At 40.4% G+C, this 26,000-nt stretch overlaps 1 protein-coding gene across 1 annotated transcript in view; it reads right to left on the bottom strand.

Annotated features, from left to right (window-relative positions):
- The window catches only part of DPYD (dihydropyrimidine dehydrogenase), a 655,808-nt gene that overhangs the window by 545,070 nt on the left and 84,738 nt on the right, over nucleotides 1-26,000 (bottom strand). Inside the window, exon 3 of the mRNA XM_075286742.1 lies at nucleotides 4,885-4,967. Coding sequence (XP_075142843.1) covers nucleotides 4,885-4,967 — 83 coding nt within the window. The remainder of the gene's footprint in view (nucleotides 1-4,884; nucleotides 4,968-26,000) is intronic.

The following is a 26,000-nucleotide window of genomic DNA, read 5'->3' as shown; positions in this document are numbered from 1 at the left end:
TCGGTCCCGCAGCCATAGCTCTTTACAGTCAGAAGGGCGTTTCTGACAGTCAGTCAGGTACGTCCTTCTTCACAACAGCGCCTATCATGCTGTGCTCTCTAAGCGGGGAGGAACGCCCTCCTCCTCTCCTGATAGTACTCATCTATGGACGAGCACAGTGAGCAGAGGGTGGAGGCGTTCCTCCCCGCTCACACAGCACAGTGCGATAGGCGCTGCTGTGAAGAAGGACGTACCTGACTGACTGTCAGGAACGCCCTTCTGACTGTAAAGAGCTACGGTACCGGGACCGATAGCTCTTTACCCAGGGCAAGGATCAGGAAAGTCGACAATGCGCTGAATTCAGCGCACTATCAGCTTTCCAGCAGTGTATAGAACTGCCTGTGCCCAAATCGGTGAAAGGTCCTCTTTAAAGAGGACCCTTCATGTTCTCAGGGACATGCGGATTATATACCACTAGAGAGCCAACAGTGCACTGAATTCAGTCCCGTTATGTGCTCCAGGGCTGATGATATCAGTGCTGTTAGTTTTGGCACCTATCTCTTCCCACTGTCAGAAGGGCGTTCCTGACAGTCTAGCTGGACTGTGAGGAACGATGTACTGTACTCGTCCATAGACTAGTACTGGGGGGGGGGCATTCTTCACAGCTTAGCGTCATCATGAGCGGTAAGGAACACCCCCTCTGCCAGTACAGGGCTATGGATGAGTAATACCAGGAGGGGCGTTCCTCACAGCCCAGCTAGACTGCCAGGGACGCCCTTCTGACAGTGGGCAGAAATCAGTAACGGCACTGATATCTCCAGCCCTGGGGAACCTAATGGGGCTGAATTCAGCGCACCAAATTACCAGAAACAGACTTTCTGCCTAATCGTTATGTTCAGTCGGTGTATGACTATGGCTTCCATCCTACCTTTCAGAATGAGAAATATCGTGTGTACACTTGTAGATAATATACCCCAAATAAAATCTGTATCTCATATCCCATTTGGTCTGAAGAGGTTATTTACTGGAAACATGTTATATATAGAAATTATATTTCAATAAATCATTCTTTATAGCTGTATTATCCACACCCGTACTGAGTATTCTTCATCTCTTCCCTGTAGCACAGACCATAATTTGGTCTACTTTTCCTTTCTTCATATCTTATTCTGTTGTCAATTGTGTCTCTTCAAAACAAACCAGAGAAAACTGAAGGTTGCAGCTCCCATACTGATAGACACTTACGGTAGCTTTGCCAAAGGATGGCATAAAAATTGTATTTCAAACCTGACCCCGGGCGAGTGAAGTGAAAATTCATATTCATATCCAATTTGCCTAAAGGCAAAAAATGGGGTCCAGTTTACACTGAACCAATGTGCAATTATTTACAGTGGATTTATGGAAATTTACTTAAAAGTTAACATTTATTGTTTCTGCTAAGATAGGTTAAGACCACAATCTGAGATTGCACAAATACCATGTGGAGGGTATATCGATCCAAGCAAGTACTGTCACAGATACATATATCCCTCCTAAGAGGGTCTGCAATGCATGCAACAAAACCAGTATATAGAGTTGTGCAGAAGTTTTGAACAGGTTTGGAAAAATGCTATAAAGTAGAATAGAAGATGTAACACTTAAGCCTTAACAAAGTGAACTGAATGAACAAAAGAGAAATCTAAATTCCATTGCCCTTTGCCTTCCATCAGTTCTTCTCGATACTTGCAGACAGTTTTTGAAGGAACTTGGCAGGGAGGTTGTTCCTGTCATCTTGGAGAACTCAGCCCAGATCTTCTGTGGATGTAGACTTGCTCCAATCCTTCTGTCTCTTCATGTCATCCCAGACAGACTGGATGATGATGAGATCAGGGCTCTGTGGGGGCCATATCATCACTTCCAGGTCTCCTCCTCCAATGGATGGTCACACCAAATATTGATAGAGTCCGCATGACTCTTGTGGACAGCGTGCAGAAAACACAGACCCCATTATCGTCTATGGGGTTCATGGCCGTTCATTGCTCACCACTTGTCAATGCATTTGGTATTCCGTTTTGGGGGTCCCCAAGTAGACTCCGCGAACAGAATACCAAACGCAGATGTGAGCCAGGCCTAAGTTGTTTTTTTGTTTCCCAGTGATTCCCAACATATATAAATCCTACAAAAGAAAGAAAATCCCACCATTTAGGGTTCCCCCAGTGCAAAACCAGCGAGTGCAGGGGAATCAGTACATAGACGTGACAGGGGCACAGCTGTAGACATTCCCTATGTGCCCAAAGTTTGCACTGCAACATAATAAGACACTATTATGAATGACACATTACAGTTAGGGGAACTTACATATTTGGGTTTCCATAGCTGCAAATTATATATTGTAGATTTTATAAAACACGCATCACAAATTCACAAATTCCAACCAGTTTGGCCACAATAGGATTTTTGACAATACATTAACTGATCAATGATGTTCACAAAACAAAGCTCAGCATTAAAAGAGGCCTCCTGGGTCACTCAATGGACATTACCAATTCTAATGGATGCAAATGGAATTGTTAATTGCATAATACAAAGCCTTATGTACATTAGGACTTACAATACAGCAATAATCAATTTCTGATGCACTAGCGTGTTGGCTGCCTCCTGCCGGTCCTACTAATATAGGGTAGAATGAAAGGTTTAGCAGCAGGAACTTCTAATGTAAAGGTAATAAAGTATATTGATGAAGAGCAGTCAATAAAATGAATCAATTATGTAATTATGAATGACCTATTGTTCGCTCCGCTCTGCAGGTTACTAAATGTAAAACAATAGATCGCGAAAAGCCAAATTAGTGAAATACCAGATTAGTCAAATAATATAGTATTTTATAAAAGGGGCCATTGACACAATAAATATCATATCTTATTACTTAGCTTATTACTGACTAGAGATGAGCGAGTAGTACTCGATTGAGTAGGTATTCAAGGTATTCAAAATACTCGTACTCGATTGAGTACCACTCGCTATTCGAATGTAAAAGTTCGATGCAGAACCAGCATTGATTGGCTGAATGCTATACAGTCGGCCAATCAACACTGGTTCTTCTCCTACCTTTAGAAGTCTTCTCCGTGCAGCTTGTAGTGCGGACATGCGCAGTCGGGTCTGCCCAGGCCCGATGCCTGGCAGAGTGAATGAAGAGCCGGAAGATGCCGTGGGGACGCTGCAAGGAGAAGACTTCTCAGAGGATCCAGCCCGACCCTCACTCGTGGACTTGGTAAGTATAATTTGATCGAACGTTGCCTACCCCTGAAACGAGCATTTTCCCCCAATAGACTATAATAGGGTTCAATATTCGATTCGAGTAGTCGAATATTGAAGGGCTACTCAAAACGAATATCGACCCTCGAACATTTTACTGTTCGCTCATCTCTATTACTGACCTGTCCTATAGTAGGGTCTGTTTCTCACCCCCACACTATGTCAGTCCACATATAGCAGCCACCAACAATACTCCAAGCTCAGTCCCATTCGAGTCAATGGGACTGAGTTTGCAGTGTGATTCTCAGCTACTACACAGTGAATGGATCTAGTCTTCAGAAATGCCGTAAAATGATCTATTGATGCTCTAGGCTAAGGATAGGATTTTGTTGATAAAGCAAGAAAAACATTCACGTTAAGTCAATGCCTCAGAGACTGCAAGCAGTTATAAAAGCCAGAGGTGGTGCAGCAAAGTCCTAGTGATGTGTTGGAGTGTTATTTTGTTTGTTTTTCAGGATTCCATAATTTTTTCCTCAGAATTGAGTGATTCCATCATTTATTCCCTGTGCTTGTTCTAAAAATCTAACTGTTACTGGCGACCACAATTATTTTTCTGGATTTCTTTTAGTGTTTCTTAAAGCCAGAAAGTTGCCATATGAAATGCCTTTTTTTTTTTTTTTTTCATGGCTGTGATCTGCTTTTTTTTCTACAAAATTAAACAACTGAAGGAACATCCTCCGGGACAGGTGAGTCCATAATTTTTGCCAGGGGTTGTACAAGTTGCTGCCCCGGTACCACTAACAAACGTTCCCAGGTGTCAAACCCCACAGATTTAATAGGGAATAATAATAAGGGAAGAATGGGAGCTTCGAGGAATTGGTATTACTTCTTTTATTTTTGTGAATTCCTGGTCATCAACTTAAAAGGGTTCTACCATCAATTCAGGGACTGAAGTTCTCGGTCAGTACTAAAGCCCTTCTTTCTCTGGGTCAGCGGAGGTCCCAAAGGTCAACCTAGCGAGATGTCATCAATTTTGGACTCCATTGAAAGAAGAATATTTATTGTTGTTGTCAATCCAAGTCCAAGAAATATTGCCTGTTTAGGATCGGATGTAATTTTTCTAACAAATAGTGTGCCCATAGCCATCGATTGATTTCTGTTATTTCATTCAGGGGGCAATTTTTCATGAAACCGTCGAGGGGACATAATATCATACACACAAATGTACCCGCATATCGATACAAATTATCAGGAAATAACTTCACTTTTTTCTAAACTGGTCCCACTCTTACCGTGTTCTCCGCAGGATGACCACTTTATTTTTTTTAGTAAATATCAGATTTGCCTAAATTATTCAGTCGGCGCAATTTATTCTCCTTATGGAATACCAGAATTGCAATTCATACATGGTTCAGAATAAATAGAATTCACAAGAACCTTAAGCATTCCAAGTCACCAATTAAACATTTAGTTTTTAGCGCGTAGTGAGGCTTATTATTTATGCGGCTTTAAACCAAAGTGTAACCTCAAGGGAAGCCTAGCCGGTGACAAATTAATACCTTGGAGAATGGAGCTGAATGGTGGCAATGAACTCATTTGCTCCCCCAATAATGAAGAATGACTTCTTGTATTAGCACAAGGATGGTTGTTACCATGGTGAGCTGAACCTACCTCATGGCTTCTCGGAGCGCACCTCGCTCACTAAGAGTCGTATGTTTGATGTCATCAAAATTGTTTTCCAGTTTCTCACATTTCTGTAAAACGACAAATAGCATTAAAATTAATTGCTGGGGTTTCATTCTTTTCTAGGAAAATTCTTGATCAGATATTGTTGATAGAGTGCGTTATTTTTGGTGGCAGTTTCTGCAATAGTTTATGCGGAAGAACAAAGCAACATTTTATAGAACACCAGTAGGAGTCACAAGTGCTGCCATTGGCAAAAGAAAAAATAACTAAAATTGGACAAAAGTAACAAATAAATTTACAATGTTTTACTTATCAGCAAATCAACAAGTTATCCTATAGATGTATTAAGGCTCCGATTCTAAATTCTCTCTTTCAGACATTTAAAGGGGTAGTCCAACCTTGTGTCTTTACAGAAATAAAAGAAATAATTGTTCCCATTGATTTGACAATTTTTTGATACACCATGTAGTCACTGCTGCCAGTTCTTACTTCTATAAAGTGATGTTCATGCTTTCATTATTCAATGTCTGTTGCTCTCATCCATCACAGGGTGATAGCAATGGATATTAATTGACAGATGTGGACAGAGACTCCTATGTCAGGTGTCTGCCCGAATTTACCCCAGTGTAAAAAATATGACAGAGGACAGGGGGGGCTCCGTCTGTGTCCATTACTCTCAACCAGAATGGTAGTATGAGTGTAACCTAAGACATACTGTATAATTTTCATAGAGTGTAAGTCCTTGCGGGCAGGGCTCTTTATCCCACTGTGTCAGTCGGTCATTGTTAGTATTATATTTGTTTTGTATAATTTGTGCACCGTATGTAAAACCTCAAATGTAAAGCAACATGGAATTAATATAATAATGTACTGCACCATGGAATTAATATAATAGTGTACAGCACCATGGAATTAATATAATAATGTACAGCACCATGGAATTAATATAATAATGTACAGCACCATGGAATTAATATAATAATGTACAGCACAATGAAATTAATATAATAATGTACAGCACCATGGGATTAATACAATAATGTACAGCAGCATGGAATTAATATACTAATGTAGAGAACCATGGGATTAATACAATAATGTACAGCACCATGGAATTAGTAAAATAATCTAGAGCACCATGGAATTAATATAATAATGTACAGCACAATATAATTAATATAATAATGTATAGCACTATGAAATTAATATAATAATGTACAGCACCATGAAATTAATATAATAATGTATATCACCATGGGATTAATACAATAATGTACAGCAGCATGGAATTAATATAATAATGTGCAGCACCATGGAATTAATATAATAATGTACAGCACCATGGAATTAATATAATAATGTACAGCACCATGGAATGAATTTAATAATTTGCAGCATCATGGGATTAATATAATAATGTACAGCACCATGGGATTAATACAATAATTTACAGCACCATGGAATTAATATAATAATATAGCACCATTAGATTAATACAATAATGTGCAGAACCATGGAATTAGTAAAATAATCTAGAGCACCATGGAATTAATATAATAATGTACAGCACAATATAATTAATATAATAATGTATAGCACTATGAAATTAATATAATAATGTACAGCACCATGAAATTAATATAATAATGTATATCACCATGGGATTAATACAATAATGTACAGCAGCATGGAATTAATATAATAATGTGCAGCACCATGGAATTAATATAATAATGTACAGCACCATGGAATTAATATAATAATGTACAGCACCATGGAATGAATTTAATAATTTGCAGCATCATGGGATTAATATAATAATGTACAGCACCATGGGATTAATACAATAATTTACAGCACCATGGAATTAATATAATAATATAGCACCATTAGATTAATACAATAATGTGCAGAACCATGGAATTAATATAATAATGTACAGCACCATGGAATTAATATAGTAATGTACATCAACATGGAATTAATATAATAATGTACAGCCCCATGGAATTAATATAACAATGTACAGCACCATGGAATTAATATAGTAATGTACATCACCATGGGATTAATACAATAATGTACAGCACCATGGAATTAATATAATATTGTACAGTACCATGGAATTAATAAAATAATGTGCAGCACCATGAAATTAATCTAATAATGTACAGCACCATGGAATGAATACAATAATGTACAGCATTATAGAATTAATCTAATAGTTATAAAGAAAGAAAGAAATAATAATAATAATAGTTGATAGAGCTACACAAAAGATAGTACACTATGATCCCAGATAAAGCAGCTTTTTCGTTCATTTCAATTTTACATCTTTGTTCACCATTAAGGGTAGGTTCACATTACCATTATTAATGTCTGCAACCCTTATCCATCATAGAATGAGAGAAACAGACATTAATTGTAGAATGCAGATGGAGATACCTCTGGAAGGTGTTGGGCTATATTCACTCTCATATAAAAACATCCCTTTATTATCACTTCAGCAGTCATATAAATCACGCTCACAGCGCAATGTCCGACGACGACAACAGTGATTACATGACAGCCTGGAGAACCCCTTTAATGCCTCACCATGCCAATGCAATACTGTACATTATCGCTATATACTAGGGAAACCCTTGACGGGCTATAACATACATCACAACCACTGGGTGACCTCACCTAGACCAACCCCTGATCATGATATCATGTCCACACCCCTTCCTTGTCATGCCACTCCATTCAGAGTCTATCCATACAAGAGGACATGTAAAGAAGGAAGGAAAATCCACATTTTTAAGGAGCTTTGCAACTCAAACAACCAACCTTGACAATGGCGTATAGATAAATGCAATCCTAGGAAGTTTAGGGGGGAAAAAAAAATATTATACAAGCGACAAAAAAATTGTAGTTTTACCTTGCCATACACCCCTCAAGAAACCCCGCAAGAGCGTTATTGAAGGATATTCTTAAGAAATCATACATGAGATAAAAAGAGCGTAGAATCACACATTTCTCAGGCGAAGGAATTGGATCAGGGCCACACATCGCAACAATGAAGTGAGATATTATGCAATGAATATAACAATATTTTATAGAAAATGCTTTGAATATCTTTCTTTGATCACACATTCTTTGGAAAGAACTGCCAACCAAATTTGTGAAAGCTGTTCCATGGCCTATGAAATGAGAAATATAGTCTCTTGAGCTTCGGTATGATGTGACATGTCTTTGATAAGTAGGGGGAAAGGATTCAGTGTACTGCATGCATCTTAAACACAAGAAATCACCTTAACAGCTTGGCCTCTGAACATTAATCTTTCAAGAAATTCTATTGTGAGAAACCAAAGCAGGTGCTTTTCCTTGGCTCATTTTACACTTCTCTAAAATTCTTTTAAGAAATACAAATCTAGGGTGGATTACATCTGTCGTCTGTGTGTGGCTTTTACCATACAGAAAATAAATTCAGCTGCACTGATAGGAATAGATTTTGCGGATCGCTTTGTCCTCCCTAGCACAAAACACAAGCATTTTCTAAAGCATTTGCAACTCAAGCAGCGGTGAAGTATTTAAGCACTTCATGCCCTTCCAGAGATACTACAAGTGTTTAGATATTCTGATTGCATCCACTTCTGACTGTACAACACAACACATTTCCAATCTGCATAACTGAAGTACGTATCCAGTATGCCATCAATGAAGATAAGGGCCGGGGCATGCATTTAGAGCGTGCCGGCTGTCAATGAAAATACAAGGCTTCTTATGGACATACACAATGCGCCGCATATGTTCTAGGATTAACGGACATACTAGTTGAATTAAAGTATAAATAAAACAAATTAAGACTTACAGTAACATATGGCCTTGTTCACACTGGCGTCATGGTTTATTTTTAGGATGGCTGTGACAAACACGGTTACCGACAGATTTATACAGACACTAATGGATACTATTGACTTAAAGGGGTTAGTCAGGGGTCTGAGATTTTGATGGTAACAATAGTCCTGCAGATTTTGGTATTTGTGCTAATATATAGAAAGCCCATTGGAAGCAAAATGTTCGGGGTTCGAAATCCGATTTGAACAGCCGCACACTGTTCTACTGTTCGAACGGGTTTCGAACCCCATTATAATCTATGGGGGGGAAATGCTCGTTTCAGGGGTAGGCAACATTCGATCAAATTCTACTTACCAAGTCCATGAGTGAGGGTCGGGCTGGATTCTTCTCCCTGCGCAGCGTCCCCGCGTCCTCTTCCAGCCTTGAATTCACTCTGCTAGGCATCGGGCCTGGGCAGAGCCGACTGCGCATGTCCGCTTGTAGTGCGGACATGCGGACAGAGTGAATGAAGAGCAGGAAGATGCCGCGGGGACGCTGCAAGGAGAAGACTTCTCGGAGGATCCAGCCCGACCCTCACTCGTGGACTTGGTAAGTATAATTTGATCGAACATTGCCTACCCCTGAAACAAGCATTTTCCCCCCTTAGACTATACTAGGGTTCGATATTCGATTCGAGTAGTCGAATATTGAGGGGCTACTCGAAACGAATATCGAACCTCGAACATTTTACTGTTCGCTCATCTCTAGTTATGACGTCTCCAAGGAGGCTGAGAGAGAGCACACCAGACACCTGGAGGAAACCTAAAAGAGGTGAAGGAAGTATAGTATACATTTTAAACCTCCCCTTGGCATCTACCTATTACACTCTGGGGTCTAAGGAGACTAAACTTGTTTGACCTGAAAACAAATCTTGGGAGGTTTTCCCATCTCTAATAACCAACTGTATTGCTGAATGTGTTCTTTCCCATATATGCATCCTTATCTCCATCTGCTTCCCCTTATCTTCACTTTAATGGCTCCTTTAACAATCCAGCCTGACTCCATTTGCTGCCGGGCCATAGAATGGTTGCTTTGCCTGATACTGTTGTGCATTGTGGTTCTTACAGTTTAGCCTATCAATAACGGATCCCAATGATCCAACAGAAGAACCTCTATTTTGAGCTGACCATTGCTCACTACGGAGAAGATATCCTGTATGTACAATAAGATCAAAATTTACGTTGCAATTAGAGATGAGCGAGTAGTACTCGATTGAGTAGGTATTCGATCGAATACTACGGTATTCGAAATACTCGTACTCGATCGAGTACCACTCGCTATTCGAATGTAAAAGTTCGATGCAGAACCAGCGTTGATTGGCCGAATGCTATACAGTCGGCCAATCAACACTGGTTCTTCTCCTACCTTTAGAAGTCTTCTCCGTGCAGCTTCCCCGCGGCGTCTTACGGCTCTGAATTCACTCTGCCAGGCATCGGGCCTGTGCAGAGCCGACTGCGCATGTCCGCTTGTAGTGCGGGCATGCGCAGTCAGCTCTGCCCAGGCCTGATGCCTGGCAGAGTGAATTCAGAGCCGGAAGATGCCGCGGGGACGCTGCAAGGAGAAGACATCTCGGAGGATCCAGCCCAACCCTCACTCGTGGACTTGGTAAGTATAATTTGATTGAACGTTGCCTACCCCTGAAACGAGCATTTTCCCCCCATAGACTATAATAGGGTTCGATATTCGATTCGAGTAGTCGAATATTGAGGGGCTACTCGAAACGAATATCGAACCTCGAACATTTTACTGTTCACTCATCTCTAGTTGCAATGAATGAACATGTACAAGTCTGTGTACATGGAGGGCTGGCCTCTGTTGAAACCAAGAAAGCCCATCCTTACGTTGGGTCTTGTATAATGACAATAGACACAGACTGATATAGGATATCTTGAAGAATAGGGTTGCAGAAAACTTTCCTCAATGATAAATTTCTTCCAAGATAAAAATATAAATTTCCACACAAAAGACAAAATAAATTCATTAAAATATCAAACTAACTACTCTATTAACCAGACGTTTCAGCAGATGGTATCTATTGTTTAATATGCTTGTTTGTCACCCCTATTTTCTTATTCCATGTCTGTTCTCAGATATAAAATGTTTAATCTTTCGAAGAATAAAAAGTTCTAAAGCATTCCTTTTGGAAGTTTCCTTTATAAAGTATAAAAGTCCCGTGGAGTAACCGTCCCACCGAGCTACTGTGTTACCATACACTTTGTAGGTGCACACCATTGTACAACTAATCCATAGACTTCAATGCAATCCTACTTTGTAGAGTCCGTTTACAGTGGGATTGTTAAAACATCTTTAAAAAGAATTCTCCCAAAAGTGAACTTTTGCTTTAGGTTTGGGATTCTGTTCTTCAATAGAAGCTCAGAAGCCCTGTGATCATAAAAGCGTCATAAAACTACAGCCCTGTATTGTCTTCCAGTTGGGAGAATTTGTATCATTTTCTATCATCAGCAATTTTCATTTTTAACAAAGTTTTTTAAAAAGTGGAGAATAAATTTAATGTTTATGTTTTGTTTTGGATCAATAAAGTATTTCTCATTTATAGACACCCATAAAATACCATTTTATTTTACTAGTGTTAACTTAAAGTGTGCAGTACGAGTCATCCCTCTGCTAACAAAGAAAATCCATGGACGTATTGCTTACAGTCAGTGCCGCACCTCCCATGAGGCGACCTGAAGCAAGCGCTTCAGGCGGCGCTATGCCAGGGCTTCAGGGAGGGTGGTATTTTTGCTAACCTAAGCCAGTCCAGGACAAGCTGTCCTGGACTGGCTTAGCACAGAGTGATGGTTTGGGGAGGCCACTGGAGCAGCGCTGCTCCAGCAGCCTCCCCTCACGCTCAGGCAGAGCGCAGGCAGTCTCCGGGCCTGCTCTCTGCCGGCGAACGGCGCTAAGCCCCGCCCCCTTCGAGTCGCCACGCCCCTTCTGTTAAGCCACGCTCCCGCTCCGCCCCCTCCTCCCGGCGGGGGGGGGGGCGGCTTTCTGTACTTCGCCTCGGGCGGCGAAAGCAGCAGGTTCACCCCTGCTTACAGTCCATGCTACTTTTTGCTTTCATAGACATTTGCTCATAAATAGGGTTGAGCTGGTCTTGAGATTTCAAGATCGATTTTAAAATCTGAATTCCGATCATTTTCCAGCCGATCCCGATCATGAACTTTTCTCAATTGCCGATCGGAATTCGATCTTTTCCGATTACGATCCGCCGATCTTGAGATTTCAAAATCTGATTTCAGATCATTTTCCAGCCGATCCCGCTTCCGATCGTGTTCATGAAATTTGCTTGATCGCCGATTGGGATCCGATCTTTTCCAATTCCGATCACTCAACCCTACTCATAAAGGGGCGTTCACACTTGTGCCCTGTGTCATTCCACTGGGTTTCCATCCATGGTCATTTTTAAAACCCATTAATTTGAATGAACTTTAAAAGCAAACATCTCCGCTTGTTCGAGTCTCTGTGCCACCCTCTTTTCGCGTGCTGCGGCGCAGGAGGCGTGAGCAGTTTGATAATTTGCTTGCATTCTAATCCTTGACCTCTGGCTTTCCCTACTGACTATTCTTTGGACTCCGATTTGGCACTGCATTGCTCAACTGTTACTGACCCTTGGCTAACTGAACTCCCTTTGTTTTTGTACGTCTTGTCTGCGTTTTGTGTCTCACATATCCAGGAAGGGACTGTCTTTTGGGTTGCCGCCTATTACTTAGGATAGAGCCTGGCAATAGGAAGGGTCAGTTGGGGGCTTCAGCTTAGGGCTCACTGTCTCTTGTGTCCCGTCCCAGGGTTCAACAGCTACCCGGGAATTGCTGTCCTAACAATTCCCTAACACAAACCACCAGTGTCCGTATGCAGCCTCTTCATGGGGAAACCGTTTTTTCTTTTTTTTTTTTTTGGCTGAACACCAAGTCCTGCATGTCTGACTTTGTATCCGGCCAAAAAAACCTGTTTCCCCAAAAAGACTGCAGACGGACACTGTCCCCTGTCCAGTTTCTCCGGAGCTTAGGAAGGAAACCTGGCAGAATGACACAGGATGCACAGGGGCGCAAGTGTGAACACCTCCTAACTCTCAGAGAGCTCCGATATTGATGCTGTTGCTGTATTATATCAGAGTCACACATGGGATGTTATAGACAATACTATGAACGGTGGCCATTCATATCTTGGGCCAGTTACTTAGGATCATTCCCACCTCTCTTGTTTCCTCTAGGGTCACACCTGCGATTCGGTTTCTGTTCTCCGGCTGCACTTGGCAGACTAGAAAAACGGAAACCCAATACGCTTAAAAAGCAGAAACCTGTGTACCTCATAGACTATAATCGGTTCTGCTGAGTTTCCGACCGAAAGATGCAGAGAGAAAAGTTCTGCTTGCATTTTTCAAGCGGAATGGGGGATTGGAATTCCCAAATGGAACTCTATCACTGGTGTGAACTCAGCCCTATTCTAATCATCCATTTTTAATGAGAGAAATATGTATGTGCAATGTACATTACCTGCTGATCTATATGTCAGCAATGTATTTTAATGAGCAAGAATACATCACCCGAGTGTATAATAGGACTCTACACCACAGTTGTCCAGATAAAGAAATCTACCTAATGTTAATGCCAACCTAGAGCTGTAGATAGAGAGTTACATATATTATAGATACAGTATTTGCTTCCTATATAGCTCTTGAATGATAGAACCTTCTATTTTTGACCATATAGAAGAATTTGCAGTGACCATGGATTCTATTCTGATCCTTAAAAAGCAAAGCAGTAGATCTGATGCTACAGACATGGAATACACTGCCGGTTTTACAAGGCGCCTCTAGTCTGCAGCAGACAGAGATACATCAATCTGATCTTAAATCTCTTTCAAGTATTACAGGATGTTCACAGCTGCTGCTACTGCTGTATACAAACAGCAACATATAATTCACTGCAATAAATGAGAGAGATTCACAATTTCACTATGTCCAATTTTTAGTATGTCAACCACATGGAACGGATATGGAGGAGAAGGATAGTCAAGAAAAGAGAATTTAGGATACCGTTCTACATGCACGAACACAGAGCTGATACATGGAATGAAATCTAGTCAGCCCAAACATGGGACCCTTGGAGAAGAGCCTTGTCTACCTTTATTTAAATAGGTTGGTGAGGCCATATGGGAGGATCAGAGACAGCCTCAGCCTGGACCTGAGCTTATTATCTATAGAGATTCTTACAGAAAATGTCAGACTGGAAGTGATGATGTCACACAACTGCGCAAGACTGGGCTCAGTGGTTATGTGTACAAAGGTGGTGATGGCTGTGGTTAGTGATTGGCTGAGTGGTCATGTCATCACTGCTGGTCCAACAAAGACTGTGTCTACACCTCTAGGATGGAGAAACCTTTATGGTGGGGTTGAACCGATCTTTAGATTTCAGGATGGATTTTAAAATCTGATTTCCGATCATTCCCCATCCGATCCCGATCAAGATCGTGAAATTTGCTCGATTGCTGATCGGGATCCGATCTTTCCCTATCCCGATCTCTCAAGCCTAATTGTATATTATATATACAGTGGGGTTGAGCCAATCTTGAGATTTCAAAATCCGATTTCCAATCATTTTCCAGCCGACCCCGGTCATGAAATTTGCTTGATCGCACATCGAGATCCGATCTTTCCTGACCCCGATCGCTCAACCCTACTTTATGGTCTTTGTACACAAATACATTCTTTGTCAGTGTGCTAGTTGTGCTTTTAACACTGACCCATTATTATCTGTGTCCCCATTAGGGTAGGTTCACACGGAGGTTTTTGCAGGAAGATTTTGATGTGGAATCTGCCTGAAAATCCACCTCTCATGCATTTTAATGGGATTCACTCGCAGTTTTTTTCCACTAGCGGAAAAAAAATCAACATGTCCTATCCTCAGGCAGATTCCGCGGCTGAGTCAGCTGCGGCGTTCGCGTCTCGAGACTACCTCCTGATTAGACCAATTCATCCATCCCTAATCAGGAGTGAGATGCAGAACAACACACTACATCGGTATTCCGTCACAGAAAGCCACACGAAAAAGCCGATGATGGACAAGTTTTAGGCACCTGTGTAATATCATGGGTCAGTGTAAACTGTAGTAAGCTTAGTCAGGCTGCAAACCTGCTAGCTAAGTAAGTTCACATGTCAATACATAGTCAAGTATAAGAAATGCGTTGTGCTTTATTACTTCTACTTATTTCCACTATCTTTGATTTTTTATTGTCAGAATTGTTTGATTCCACTTGAGAAAGGGATTATATTCCCGAAACGCGTTGTGATTTAAGCATAATAAAGGTATTTCATTGAGCAGGTTTATACCTCCATTTTTTTGAAGTTCCATACTTTAACCACCCTTCACGAACACGTAGTCAGTAGGGTTGAGCAATTGGGATCGGAAAAGATCGGATTCCGATCGGCGATCGAGTAAATTTCACGATCGCGATCGGAATTCCGACCCGATCTTTCCCAGCGGGTTCGAGATCGGGGGTTATCTCAAGATCGGCTCAATCCCAAAAGTGACTTTTCCCATAGAAAAGCATTGACTAAGGTTGAGGATCGGGATTGGAAAAGATCGGATTCCGATCGGTGATCGAGCAAATTTCAAGATTGAGATCGGGATCGAGATCGGCTGGAAAATGATTGGAAATCGGATTTTAAAATCGATCTTGAAATCTCAAGATCGGCTCAACCCTAGTAGTCAGGAGATAGGTCATAGCTCTGCTTCCCAAGTGGAGAACCAAGAGTCAATCTGTTACCAACTACTACTTTCAGCCTCCCTGCTTTTCTCTACTGGGTTCCTATATTACCAGAGGTGACTGGCAATGTTTTAAACCCTTTTCAGTATTGTGACCACTTTTCAAGGAAAATTACAGTTCTTGTATTTCTTATCCTCAAATTAAACCAAGATCTCCATATGAGATAAGAGGCAAAAAAGGAAGAACGGAACATTGGCAGTTGAGTCTATTCTGCCCCCACAGTGTTAGTACACGGATACCAATCATTACCCAAAATTTAATTTTTATATACTAATAATGCATTTTTTCATAGCTTATGATAGATGAAATTGTGGACTATGGACTTTGATAAGGTAACGTGTGCAGAATGTAAAAACATTACATTTAGGAATCCTAATGAAATTCCATGCATGTGTTAGCATATGCTGAGCTCTTGTACAGAAGCATCTTTTAAGTCTATTTTCATCTCTGTAGGTGTTAAACATCAAAAGTATGAATCAATACACTGAAACAAACAGAGCAAAAATAAAGCAAAAGTAGAAAAAAAAAACAGTTTTGGATGAAATAATTAAATATGATGGTGGAGAGACAAAAATATTCAACTGCATTTATGTTACCTTCGTGGATCTTCCAACATCTCCACCGCTGCAGGATCTTTCATGCTATGTAGATAGCAGGCTGTTTTATTCAGTCTGGAAATACTACTGATATTTGACTTTTATATTTAGTAACTGCTTGAAAGACCATTAATGGGTTTCTGCGGTTTCGTATAAATATGACTTAAATAGGAGATCACACATAGTGCTCGAAAATGCTGATCTACACTGTGTAGGAATGGGAGCTGCAAGCAGAGGTCTATTGATTTGGACTGCTATAGGCAACAGCATGTTTCATAGGGTCTCTTGTGCGGGTTGTGTGCTTTACTTTAATACTGACTTTAATATAAATCCTAAAATAAATATTCCACGAAGTCTGTTTTTGATTTATTTGTCACTTCTTTCACTCAGACCATACTATATAATGGAACAATACAAGGACACTTGAGTATAAGAATGTAGCCGTACCCAAAAAGCAATAAGATATTTGGTATAAAATGGGCTCCTTTTCACCAATCCAAAGTGGTGTTATATTAAATATACAACAACCATGTCCCTTGATTTACATCATCCAGTTTGCAATGTAGGGCTGGCCATGTTCCTTATTGTATGCAGTTTGCCAACCTTTACAGATCCTCTATTTGTCTACCTGTAGAGGAGACCTGTCCCCTTAATCCTAACCCAAAGTCCTCTGATGCCTATTTGGAAGCCACCATGTTTCAGTATTTGAAGATGGTGGGTATTTTTGGCGGCACTAGCATCCCAGGGATCCAGAACCTGAGCACTCACTAAATCTACCACATCCAGAACTGTGGTTCTCAGCCATGGCACGTACACCCTGAGACTAATTGGTGTACCCCTCAAGGTACTTGTACCGCAAGATGAGAACAGTTGCTGCAGAATGAAGACACCTGAGAAAAATTTCCTATATGGATCCATTTTAAATAGTGACTACCAAAGACAACTAGAAAATATTGTGAACCAATGAAAACCCTTTGAAGTCATTTTGAACTTGTTTCTCAGCATCGACCCTTACAGTACATAAAAAATATGTAATGACATAGACTTGTGCGCTACCTCCACCAGCTCCAATACTTTGCATCCTTCATTAGATGTCCTTCCACTGATTTTTCACTTGTCCCCCGAACAATCAGTTCTGGTAATGTCAGCACCCAATATGCTATTTAAGCCCTATATTTTTAGGTGGGTAGTCCCTGTTTGCCTTCTTCAGGCCAGGACCCCTACCTGCAGTGGTGTAACTAAAGTCTTGTGGGCCCAGTGCAATCTTTTGTCTGGGGCTCCCTACCTCATTCCTACAGTGCATTCTGGATAGTGATGGTTCAATCCACCTTAGTGTGGTTAGGGGAATCTGTGGGTCTCCTTGGTTTATGGGCCAGATGGAAGCTGCATTCTCAATACTGATGTCACTAAGGCCCCTGAGCCCCGATGTGACCGCACCCTTTGCACACTTTCAAGTTACACCCCTGCCTACCTGACAGTAAACAACACAACTAGAATGTTGGTTGTTGAAATTAAAGGGGTTGTCCCATCACAAGGATGCTATCTATACTGCTTGTTAATGTGGATGTAAGACTTTTCCTAAATACATTGCTTCAGCAAAACTGCTTTGTTTGTCCACTATATTACTTTATTCAATTCTTTGTTGACACAGCCCTTGACTTATCTGTTCAAAAGTCAAGTGATGTAGCTGCCTGCTCTAAGGGGGAGGGGCTAAGTGCAGGGGAGTGAGCCTGTGATTCTAGCTATTCCTGTGTCTGCACCACGTGACCTAGCTTCCTGTTCTCAGATAGGGGAGAGGAGCTGCTTTCATTTCTGAACTTGTCTTCTGTTCTCCCAGTTATCAGGCTAGCTAATTCAACTGTGTTCATTATGGCAGAGACAGGCAGTCTCTGTATGTAACACAGAATGGAGTTCTTCCTGCCTGTACTTCATAGTCCAAAATTGTGCATATAGTGTTGTTTGAGGACCTTTGATGACATCACAGGCCCTTCAGCCACCCCATAGGATCACGCTATGCGTTGGGCGGAGCTACACGCTAATTTTGGGGTGGAGATAAACGGCAGGTTGCATATGAAACCCCACCCACCAAATGATGTAAGAAACCAGGAAGAAAGAAGATTTTACAGCAGTGAAGACTGGTGAGTATGAGACATGGGAATACCCCTTTAACAGCCCCAGGAATTGTAGAAATTACAATGCAGAAGAAATAATGGAGTGGTGCCTATTGATGGATGCAAAGTGTTGGAAGTGGTGATGGTGGGTAAAGGTCTTCTTGAAAGGGTCATATAACTAAAAATATATTCAGTAATTAAAAGCGGCAGATTATCTATATACGTTTGTAAAGATATCGTTCTGGAAAAACTTCCTTTCGCGAATATCCAGAAAGCAGATTTCTATTCCATACATTATTACATTCCAAGCAGAATTCTTTACCCACTTACAATTCACTGCTTGCACAATGAAGCCTTATAACGTCGGCAGCCCTATATGTTGATGCACATAATTACTATGGGAATAGAGAACAATAATGTGTTATTTATGCACACTAATCAGACACAGACCAAGTGCTGTGACTTTACTATCTTCCAGAGAGCCATTTTAGCAGTTTTCCTGAAGCACAATGTAGGTTTCAGCTATTACAATTGTTCAGGAAAATCTCCTTGTATATTAGCAAGGGTAAAATTGTAAGCCATCCAAAAGCTCAAATGTGAATTTCATTTAGACTGTAGCTGCTAGTCTGGCAGCTGGCATATAAGCTAACGCTTAATGGAATCTTGAAACAACAGACTACAATCTAATTAAAGTGAATTACATGCCAAAGAAAATAAATGATTAAAAGCGGATTAATAAACAATTGTCCAAAATTCTGAAGAATTTGACTGTATTTTTTAACCAAACTTCTACTTTTCTATTCTTCCACCGTTTCTAAAATATCTTGATGAATCATGTCTAAAAATGGCAGAAAAAAAAAATCTGAAAAATAGAAATTTTATATTTTCAGCTCCCTTACATTGAGATTATTATTTCTTTTATTTTTTTTATTTTTTTGCCTGAGATTCACAAAAAAAAAAAAAAAAGTATGTTATTAGCTTGTTCGAAATCCTGTGTTGCTAAGATGGAGTGCACTGTACCACCCGCTATAGAGGATTGAATGGAAAGAATGTTATTTCAACTGAGCAAAGAAATAGAGAAACTGCATGTAGCCTGCAATATGTTCTTTTTCTATTTTACCCAAGGCAACTTGAAAAGAAGAAGTTCAATGAAGCAAGAACAACCTTCGTTTCTATGGGCAGGAGATGACTTCTTTATTCTGATTTTACTAATAATGTGTACAATTTATTATTACGTAGCGTACCATGTCTACACCCACACAGATACAATGTATTACCGTTATACAAGCGTGGCCAATGTCTGCCCACAAAACCAAACAAAATCCTTACTCTATCCTATGGCTTCTGCATATGAAACAATTGCATTAAGAAGTCGGAGCCATTGTGATATTAAACATGTCCTTGGTGATGATAATACAATTTGTAAAGAATATTCTTACTTTAGAAAATATCCTTTTCAAACGTTCCGTCTACTCTTGTGTCGGCATAATGAGGATCAGTCCCCTGGGTTTCCTTTTCTACATGGTATATGGGATATCAATGGGCTACCCAATGTGCAGATCTAAGCCAAAGAAATTTGACTTACTTCCACCACCATACATAGAATTTTATCTCAATGTTTTTACCTAATTGTGGAGGCTGAGATGAAAAATATGGAATGTTAATTGGGCAGACTGATGAGAACCGTCAATTGATATGTCCTCACGAGACTGACATGCAGTAGAATTTTCTCCTGAAAATGTGGATGTAAAACTTGTAGAATATTAGAGCCTGTTTAGATGAAGGAATTTTAAGAAGAATTTGAGATGGCCTTTAGGGTTGAGCCGATTTTGAGATTTCAGGATCGATTTTAAAATCTGATTTCCGATCATTTTCCAGCCGATCAAGATCACGATCATGAAATTTGCTTTGTCGCCAATCGGCATCCGATCTTTTCTGATCCCAATCTCTCAACTCTAGTCAATACTTCTCTATGGGAAAAGTCACTTTTAGGGTTGATCCGATCTTGAGATTTCAAAATCGTATTTCCGATCATTTTCCAGCCAATTCTGAACACGATTGTGAAATTTGATTGATCCCCAATCGGGATCCGTTCTTTTCCTAACCTGATCACTCAACCCTAGTAGCCTTTCATCTCAGATTCCTCTCCAAAAATCTGAATCTGTGGAATCCAAGGTGGAAAGCTGGTACCAAATCTTGGCTTTTCACTGCAAGATTCCATGTTGTGGGTAACCAGATATAAAATTGGGCTAATAGGGTGTGAGACCTCGTGCCACAATTTCTTTGATGGTTAAGTTGTGGAAACTATGGACGCTTCCTTTTTACTGCACTGAAAAATTAAACATCTACCATTGACTTCCATTGACAACAATAGGAGGCAGATTTCAGCTGGAATTTGGAGCTGATATCAAGATGGAACCCAGAATTGTGCAGATGTTATGACACAAACATAAGGAAACAAAAAAATTCTACAAAGAATTATGCAATCTGGAGTAGTAATATCCATGACATATTCTTAAAGGGAGTCTGTCATCTAAATCAAACAGTGTTTTCCCCTTGGGATACAAGTGCCTCTGTTTCCAAGATATCACTGTTTTTGTCACGATGCAAATGAGCTCTTTTGAGCAATGGCAACATCCTCATTGCTCCATAAAACCTATTTTCATATTAACAAAAACAACAACATCTTAGCAACAGAGGCACCGATTCACAATGAGAAACAAAATTTGATTCAGGTGACCTTCTTCTATGTAACTGCAGGGCTGGGTTGATTTTTTTGGGTTCTTGTGACAGATTCATGGTTGGTTGGTTCTTGTGACAGGTCGGAGTTCAACTCCAATGATCAGCTGAAGGAATATAGTTACATAGTTACATAGTTACATAGTAGATGAGATTGGGTGAAGACAAGAGTCCATCAAGTCCAACCTATAACCCTACAGTCTCCTACAGTGTTGATCCAGGGGAAGGCAAAAAAAAACCCAAAAAACATGAGGCTTTTTTCCCCATTTCAGGGGAAAAAATTCCTTTCCAACTCCAATGAGTCATGGATTCCCAAAAAGCCTTGTGTCATCTTCATTACTTAATAGCCATTCGAATAGCGAGTAATATTCGATCGAGTACAAGTATTTTGAATACCGTAGTATTCAATCGAATACCTACTCGATCGAATACTACATCTCTAGTTATAAAGTATATTAGAAGTCAACTCAAAGTTCTGTGACCTATATACAGTAAAACTATTCATCCTGAGGCCTCCTGCTTTATATGGTTACACAACACCTTGGTGACATCTATTATCCTTAGTATTTATAGTATGGCTCACATAATCCAACATATAAGTAAAATCTAAACAAAAAAGAACGAACGCTTTGTCCTCATATTCCTAGTATAGCCTGGTCTGTTCAACAGGGTTGCCTTCGATCTGCTGATACCACTAAAAGTGCTGGGGAATGAGGAATAGACTAGTCACTGTGAGACGGCAAAGGATTGTAACAAGTCAGCTCTTCCCTGTAGAGTGGATGGACAGATATGTGTTTGAGAAGATAAAATTTTTCCTAGAATGCAATATGATCTCAAAATAAGCTAAAACAAGATACAATGTAACCTATTGTAAGTAAAACAAAGGGCTGGTTCCTATCTGCATTCGGTAATCCGTTTGGGGAGTCCGCATGGGGACCCCCCTCCGAATGGACTACCAAATGCATTGGCAATGGGGTCCGTGTGTTTTTCGTGCGGTGTCTGCATGGAACATGTGGACAGAATAGTGCATCACAATCTACTTTCCTGTCTGCATGACTCATGTGGAGACTGCGTGGAAAGCGCATGGTCCCCATTGTAGTCTATGGGATCCATGTGCTTTCACTACTCATCGCTTGCCAATGCATTTGGTAGTCCATTCCGGGGTCTCCATGCGGACTCCCCAAACGGACTACCGAATGCAGATGTGAACCAGGCATCAGAATGTATAATTGTACACCCTTGTTCTATATCATACACTGGAGAAATCCACAACCAGTTTGCCTTTAATTTAACTAGTGGGTGGAAGTCCAGGCAACAAAGCAAAGAACAAGAATAGGAAATATAATTGGGAAGAGGTCAAATGTTATTGAGCCAACAAAACCAGCTGGAAAAATGTAGATTCCCAGCAAGCCTGTGCCATTCTTATCAAACACCAATGACCGAGCAAATATACCTTAGAATTGACATATTTATGTAATCCATTTCCTCGGAAATATATTACCTCGCTCTTTCGTTTAATAGACAAGAATTGCTTGACAGGCCCATGTCGTAAAATATTAAGGCTCTATGAAAACCAGTCTCTGTAGAAAATGATCACTTAATTAAAACATTTTCCTCTCGGATTCAACAGTAAGAAGAATATACAAAGTTTTCGACTAAAGTCATTTTAATGAGAAGGGTAAAGCCATTGATTGCGAATGCGGTGTCAACTGCAAGTAACTAGAAAAGCCAAGTGTGGTCCATTGTGTCAAAGTACAGGAAGAACCTACTTAATTGTACGGACGCTTAGGAAATCTTTTTACTGGTACGGTGTATTGATGAAAGAGTATGAAAAAGTCAGTGTTATTGGGACTGCATCAATAACACCTACAGGAACAGCGAGAATTAACCAGTGTTTTGATGAATAAAGTTTAAAGGGATCCTATCATTCAGATGGCATTTTTTGTCCCTAACACATCAGAATAGTCTTAAGAAAGGCTACTCGTCTCCTATCTTTAGATGTCTTCTCCGAGCCACCATTCCGTAGAAATCCTGGTTTTCTTCTGTATGCAAATGAGTTTCTTGCAGCACTGGGGGAGGGCCCCAGCACGCAAACAGCACTGGGGGCATCCTCAATGCTGCGAGAGAAATCTCCAGCGCTGCCTCCATCTTCTTCAGGAACGGTCTCTTCATGCGTCTTCTTCCAGCGCAAGCGGTGAAACTTATAGGCTTCGAGACTGCGCATGCCCGCGGCCACAAGAAAAATGGCCACTTACACAGTGCAGTCGGCTCTGTCCGAGGCTCGAGGCCTACAAGTCTCAAGCCAACCCCCATTGTTTGAGTGCTGGGCCCGCCCTGGTGCTGCGAGAGAACTCATTTGCATACAGAAGAAAACCGGGATTTCTATAGAACAGTGGCCCAGAGAAGACATCTAAAGGTAGGAGACGTTCCATGCAGACACCGCATGAAAAACACACGGACCCCATTGCCAATGCATTTGGTAGCCTTTCTTAAGGCTACTCCGACGTGTTATGGACAAAAAATGCAATCTGAATGATAGGATCCCTTTAAGTCATTAAAGAATTTAATATATTATATGTTTATGTTAAAGGAGCCATCATCAGAATAAGGGATATGTGATACATTTCATAAAAATTATGCTGCAATGTAGTACAGTCCTATGAAAAAGTTTGGGCACCCCTATTAATCTTAATCATTTTTAGTTCTAAATATTTTGGTGTTTATAACAGCCATTTCAGTTTGATATATCTAATAACTGATGGACACAGTAATATTTCAGGATTGAAATGAGGTTTATTGTACTAACAGAAAATGTGCAATATGCATTAAACCAAAATTTGACCGGTGCAAAAGTATGGGCACCTCAACAGAAAAGTGACATTAATATTTAGTAGATCCTCCTTTTGCAAAGATAACAGCCTCTAGTCGCTTCCTGTAGCTTTTAATCAGTTCCTGGATCCTGGATAAAGGTATTTTGGACAAACAATTCAAGTTCAGTTAAGTTAGATGGTCGCCGAGCATGGACAGCCCGCTTCAAATCATCCCACAGATGTTCAATGATATTCAGGTCTGGGGACTGGGATGGCCATTCCAGAACATTGTAATTGTTCCTCTGCATGAATGCCTGAGGATTTGGAGCGGTGTTTTGGATCATTGTCTTGCTGAAATATCCATCCCCGGCGTAACTTCAACTTCGTCACTGATTCTTGAACATTATTCTCAAGAATCTGCTGATACTGAGTGGAATCCATGCGACCCTCAACTTTAACAAGATTCCCGGTGCCGGCATTGGCCACACAGCCCCAAAGCATGATGGAACCTCCACCAAATTTTACAGTGGGTAGCATGTGTTTTTCTTGGAATGCTGTTTCTTTTTGGACGCCATGCATAACGCCTTTTTTTATAACCAAGCAACTCAATTTTTGTTTCCAAAATGAAGCTGCCTTGTCCAAATGTGCTTTTTCATACCTCAGGCAACTCTATTTGTGGCGTACGTGCAGAAACGGCTTCTTTCTCATCACTCTCCCATACAGCTTCTCCTTGTGCAAAGTGCGCTGTATAGTTGACCGATGCACAGTGACACCATCTGCAGCAAGATGATGCTACAGCTCTTTGGAGGTGGTCTGTGGATTGTCCTTGACTGTTCTCACCATTCTTCTTCTCTGCCTTTCTGATATTTTTCTTGGCCTGCCACTTCTGGGCTTAACAAGAACTGTCCCTGTGGTCTTCCATTTCCTTACTATGTTCCTCACAGTGGAAACTGACAGGTTAAATCTCTGAGACAACTTTTTGTATCCTTCCCCTGAACAACTATGTTGAACAATCTTTGTTTTCAGATCATTTGAGAGTTGTTTTGAGTAGCCCATGATGCCACTCTTCAGAGGAGATTCAAATAGGAGAAAAACTTGCAATTGGCCACCTTAAATACCTTTTCTTATGATTGGATACATCTGGCTATGAAGTTCAAAGCTCACTGAGGTTACAAAACCAATTTTGTGCTTCAGTAAGTCAGTAAAAAGTAGTTAGGGGAATTCAAATCAATAAAATGATAAGGGTGCCCATACTTTTGCACCGGTCAAATTTTGGTTTAATGCATATTGCACATTTTCTGTTAGTACAATAAACCTCATTTCAATCCTGAAATATTACTGTGTCCATCAGTTATTAGATATATCAAACTGAAATGGCTGTTGCAAACACCAAAATATTTAGAACAAAAAATGATTAAGATTAATAGGGGTGCCCAAACTTTTTCATAGGACTGTATAAGAAAGGCACCTTTGGAAAGTGTAGAAGCCGCCCTACAAGGGACTGTTATTAGTCTGATACAGATTTTCCTGCTGACAGACTCTCTTTCACGTTCAATAAGTCAACCAAAACTACTAAGTGCTCTATTAATCCCATACACATTCATTGGAATGACAGGACTAATTTGGTAGGACTTAATTGTGAACCCCCATTTTACTAATACTGTGGAAGCAGCAATAGACATTGATGTCCTATCCTATGGTTAAGTAATACAAGTTTTTGTGGGATAGTTCCTTTTTCAATTTTGTTTTATTTTTTGAATCTACTTTTAATTTTTTTTTTTTTTTTTACTTCCTGCCTTACAAATTTTTGGAGTTCTCTAAAATAAGCACAACTTTTTATCTGCATCTTGGGGATAATCTTTCCATGCTGTCCCAGAAGACATCTATGCATGTGCCATTTTTATGGTGTAAATGTTAGACTGTACACAGACTGTACTGTATAGTATTGTACTGTACACTGCTCAAAAATAATACCACACCTAAGCGTTACACCATAACCTTGGAAAGTATGGTCTTAGTCAAGTTTCACAAATCTCCATGTGGTTGCTAAAGACACCCATATTGCCAGATGTTGCGAGCCTAGAGTTCGCCCAGATGCAGATCAATGCCCAGCCTCTTGTGGCCCAAGTATGTAGGAAGTGCATGAATAATGAAGATATTGATGTTATTGACTAGCCTATATGTTTCCCAGACCA

This window comes from Leptodactylus fuscus, chromosome 9 (genome assembly GCF_031893055.1).
Source record: "Leptodactylus fuscus isolate aLepFus1 chromosome 9, aLepFus1.hap2, whole genome shotgun sequence".
NCBI lineage: Eukaryota > Metazoa > Chordata > Amphibia > Anura > Leptodactylidae > Leptodactylus > Leptodactylus fuscus.
The sequence above is the reverse complement of the archived record's forward strand: the minus strand, read 5'-3'. Positions and strand labels throughout refer to the sequence as shown.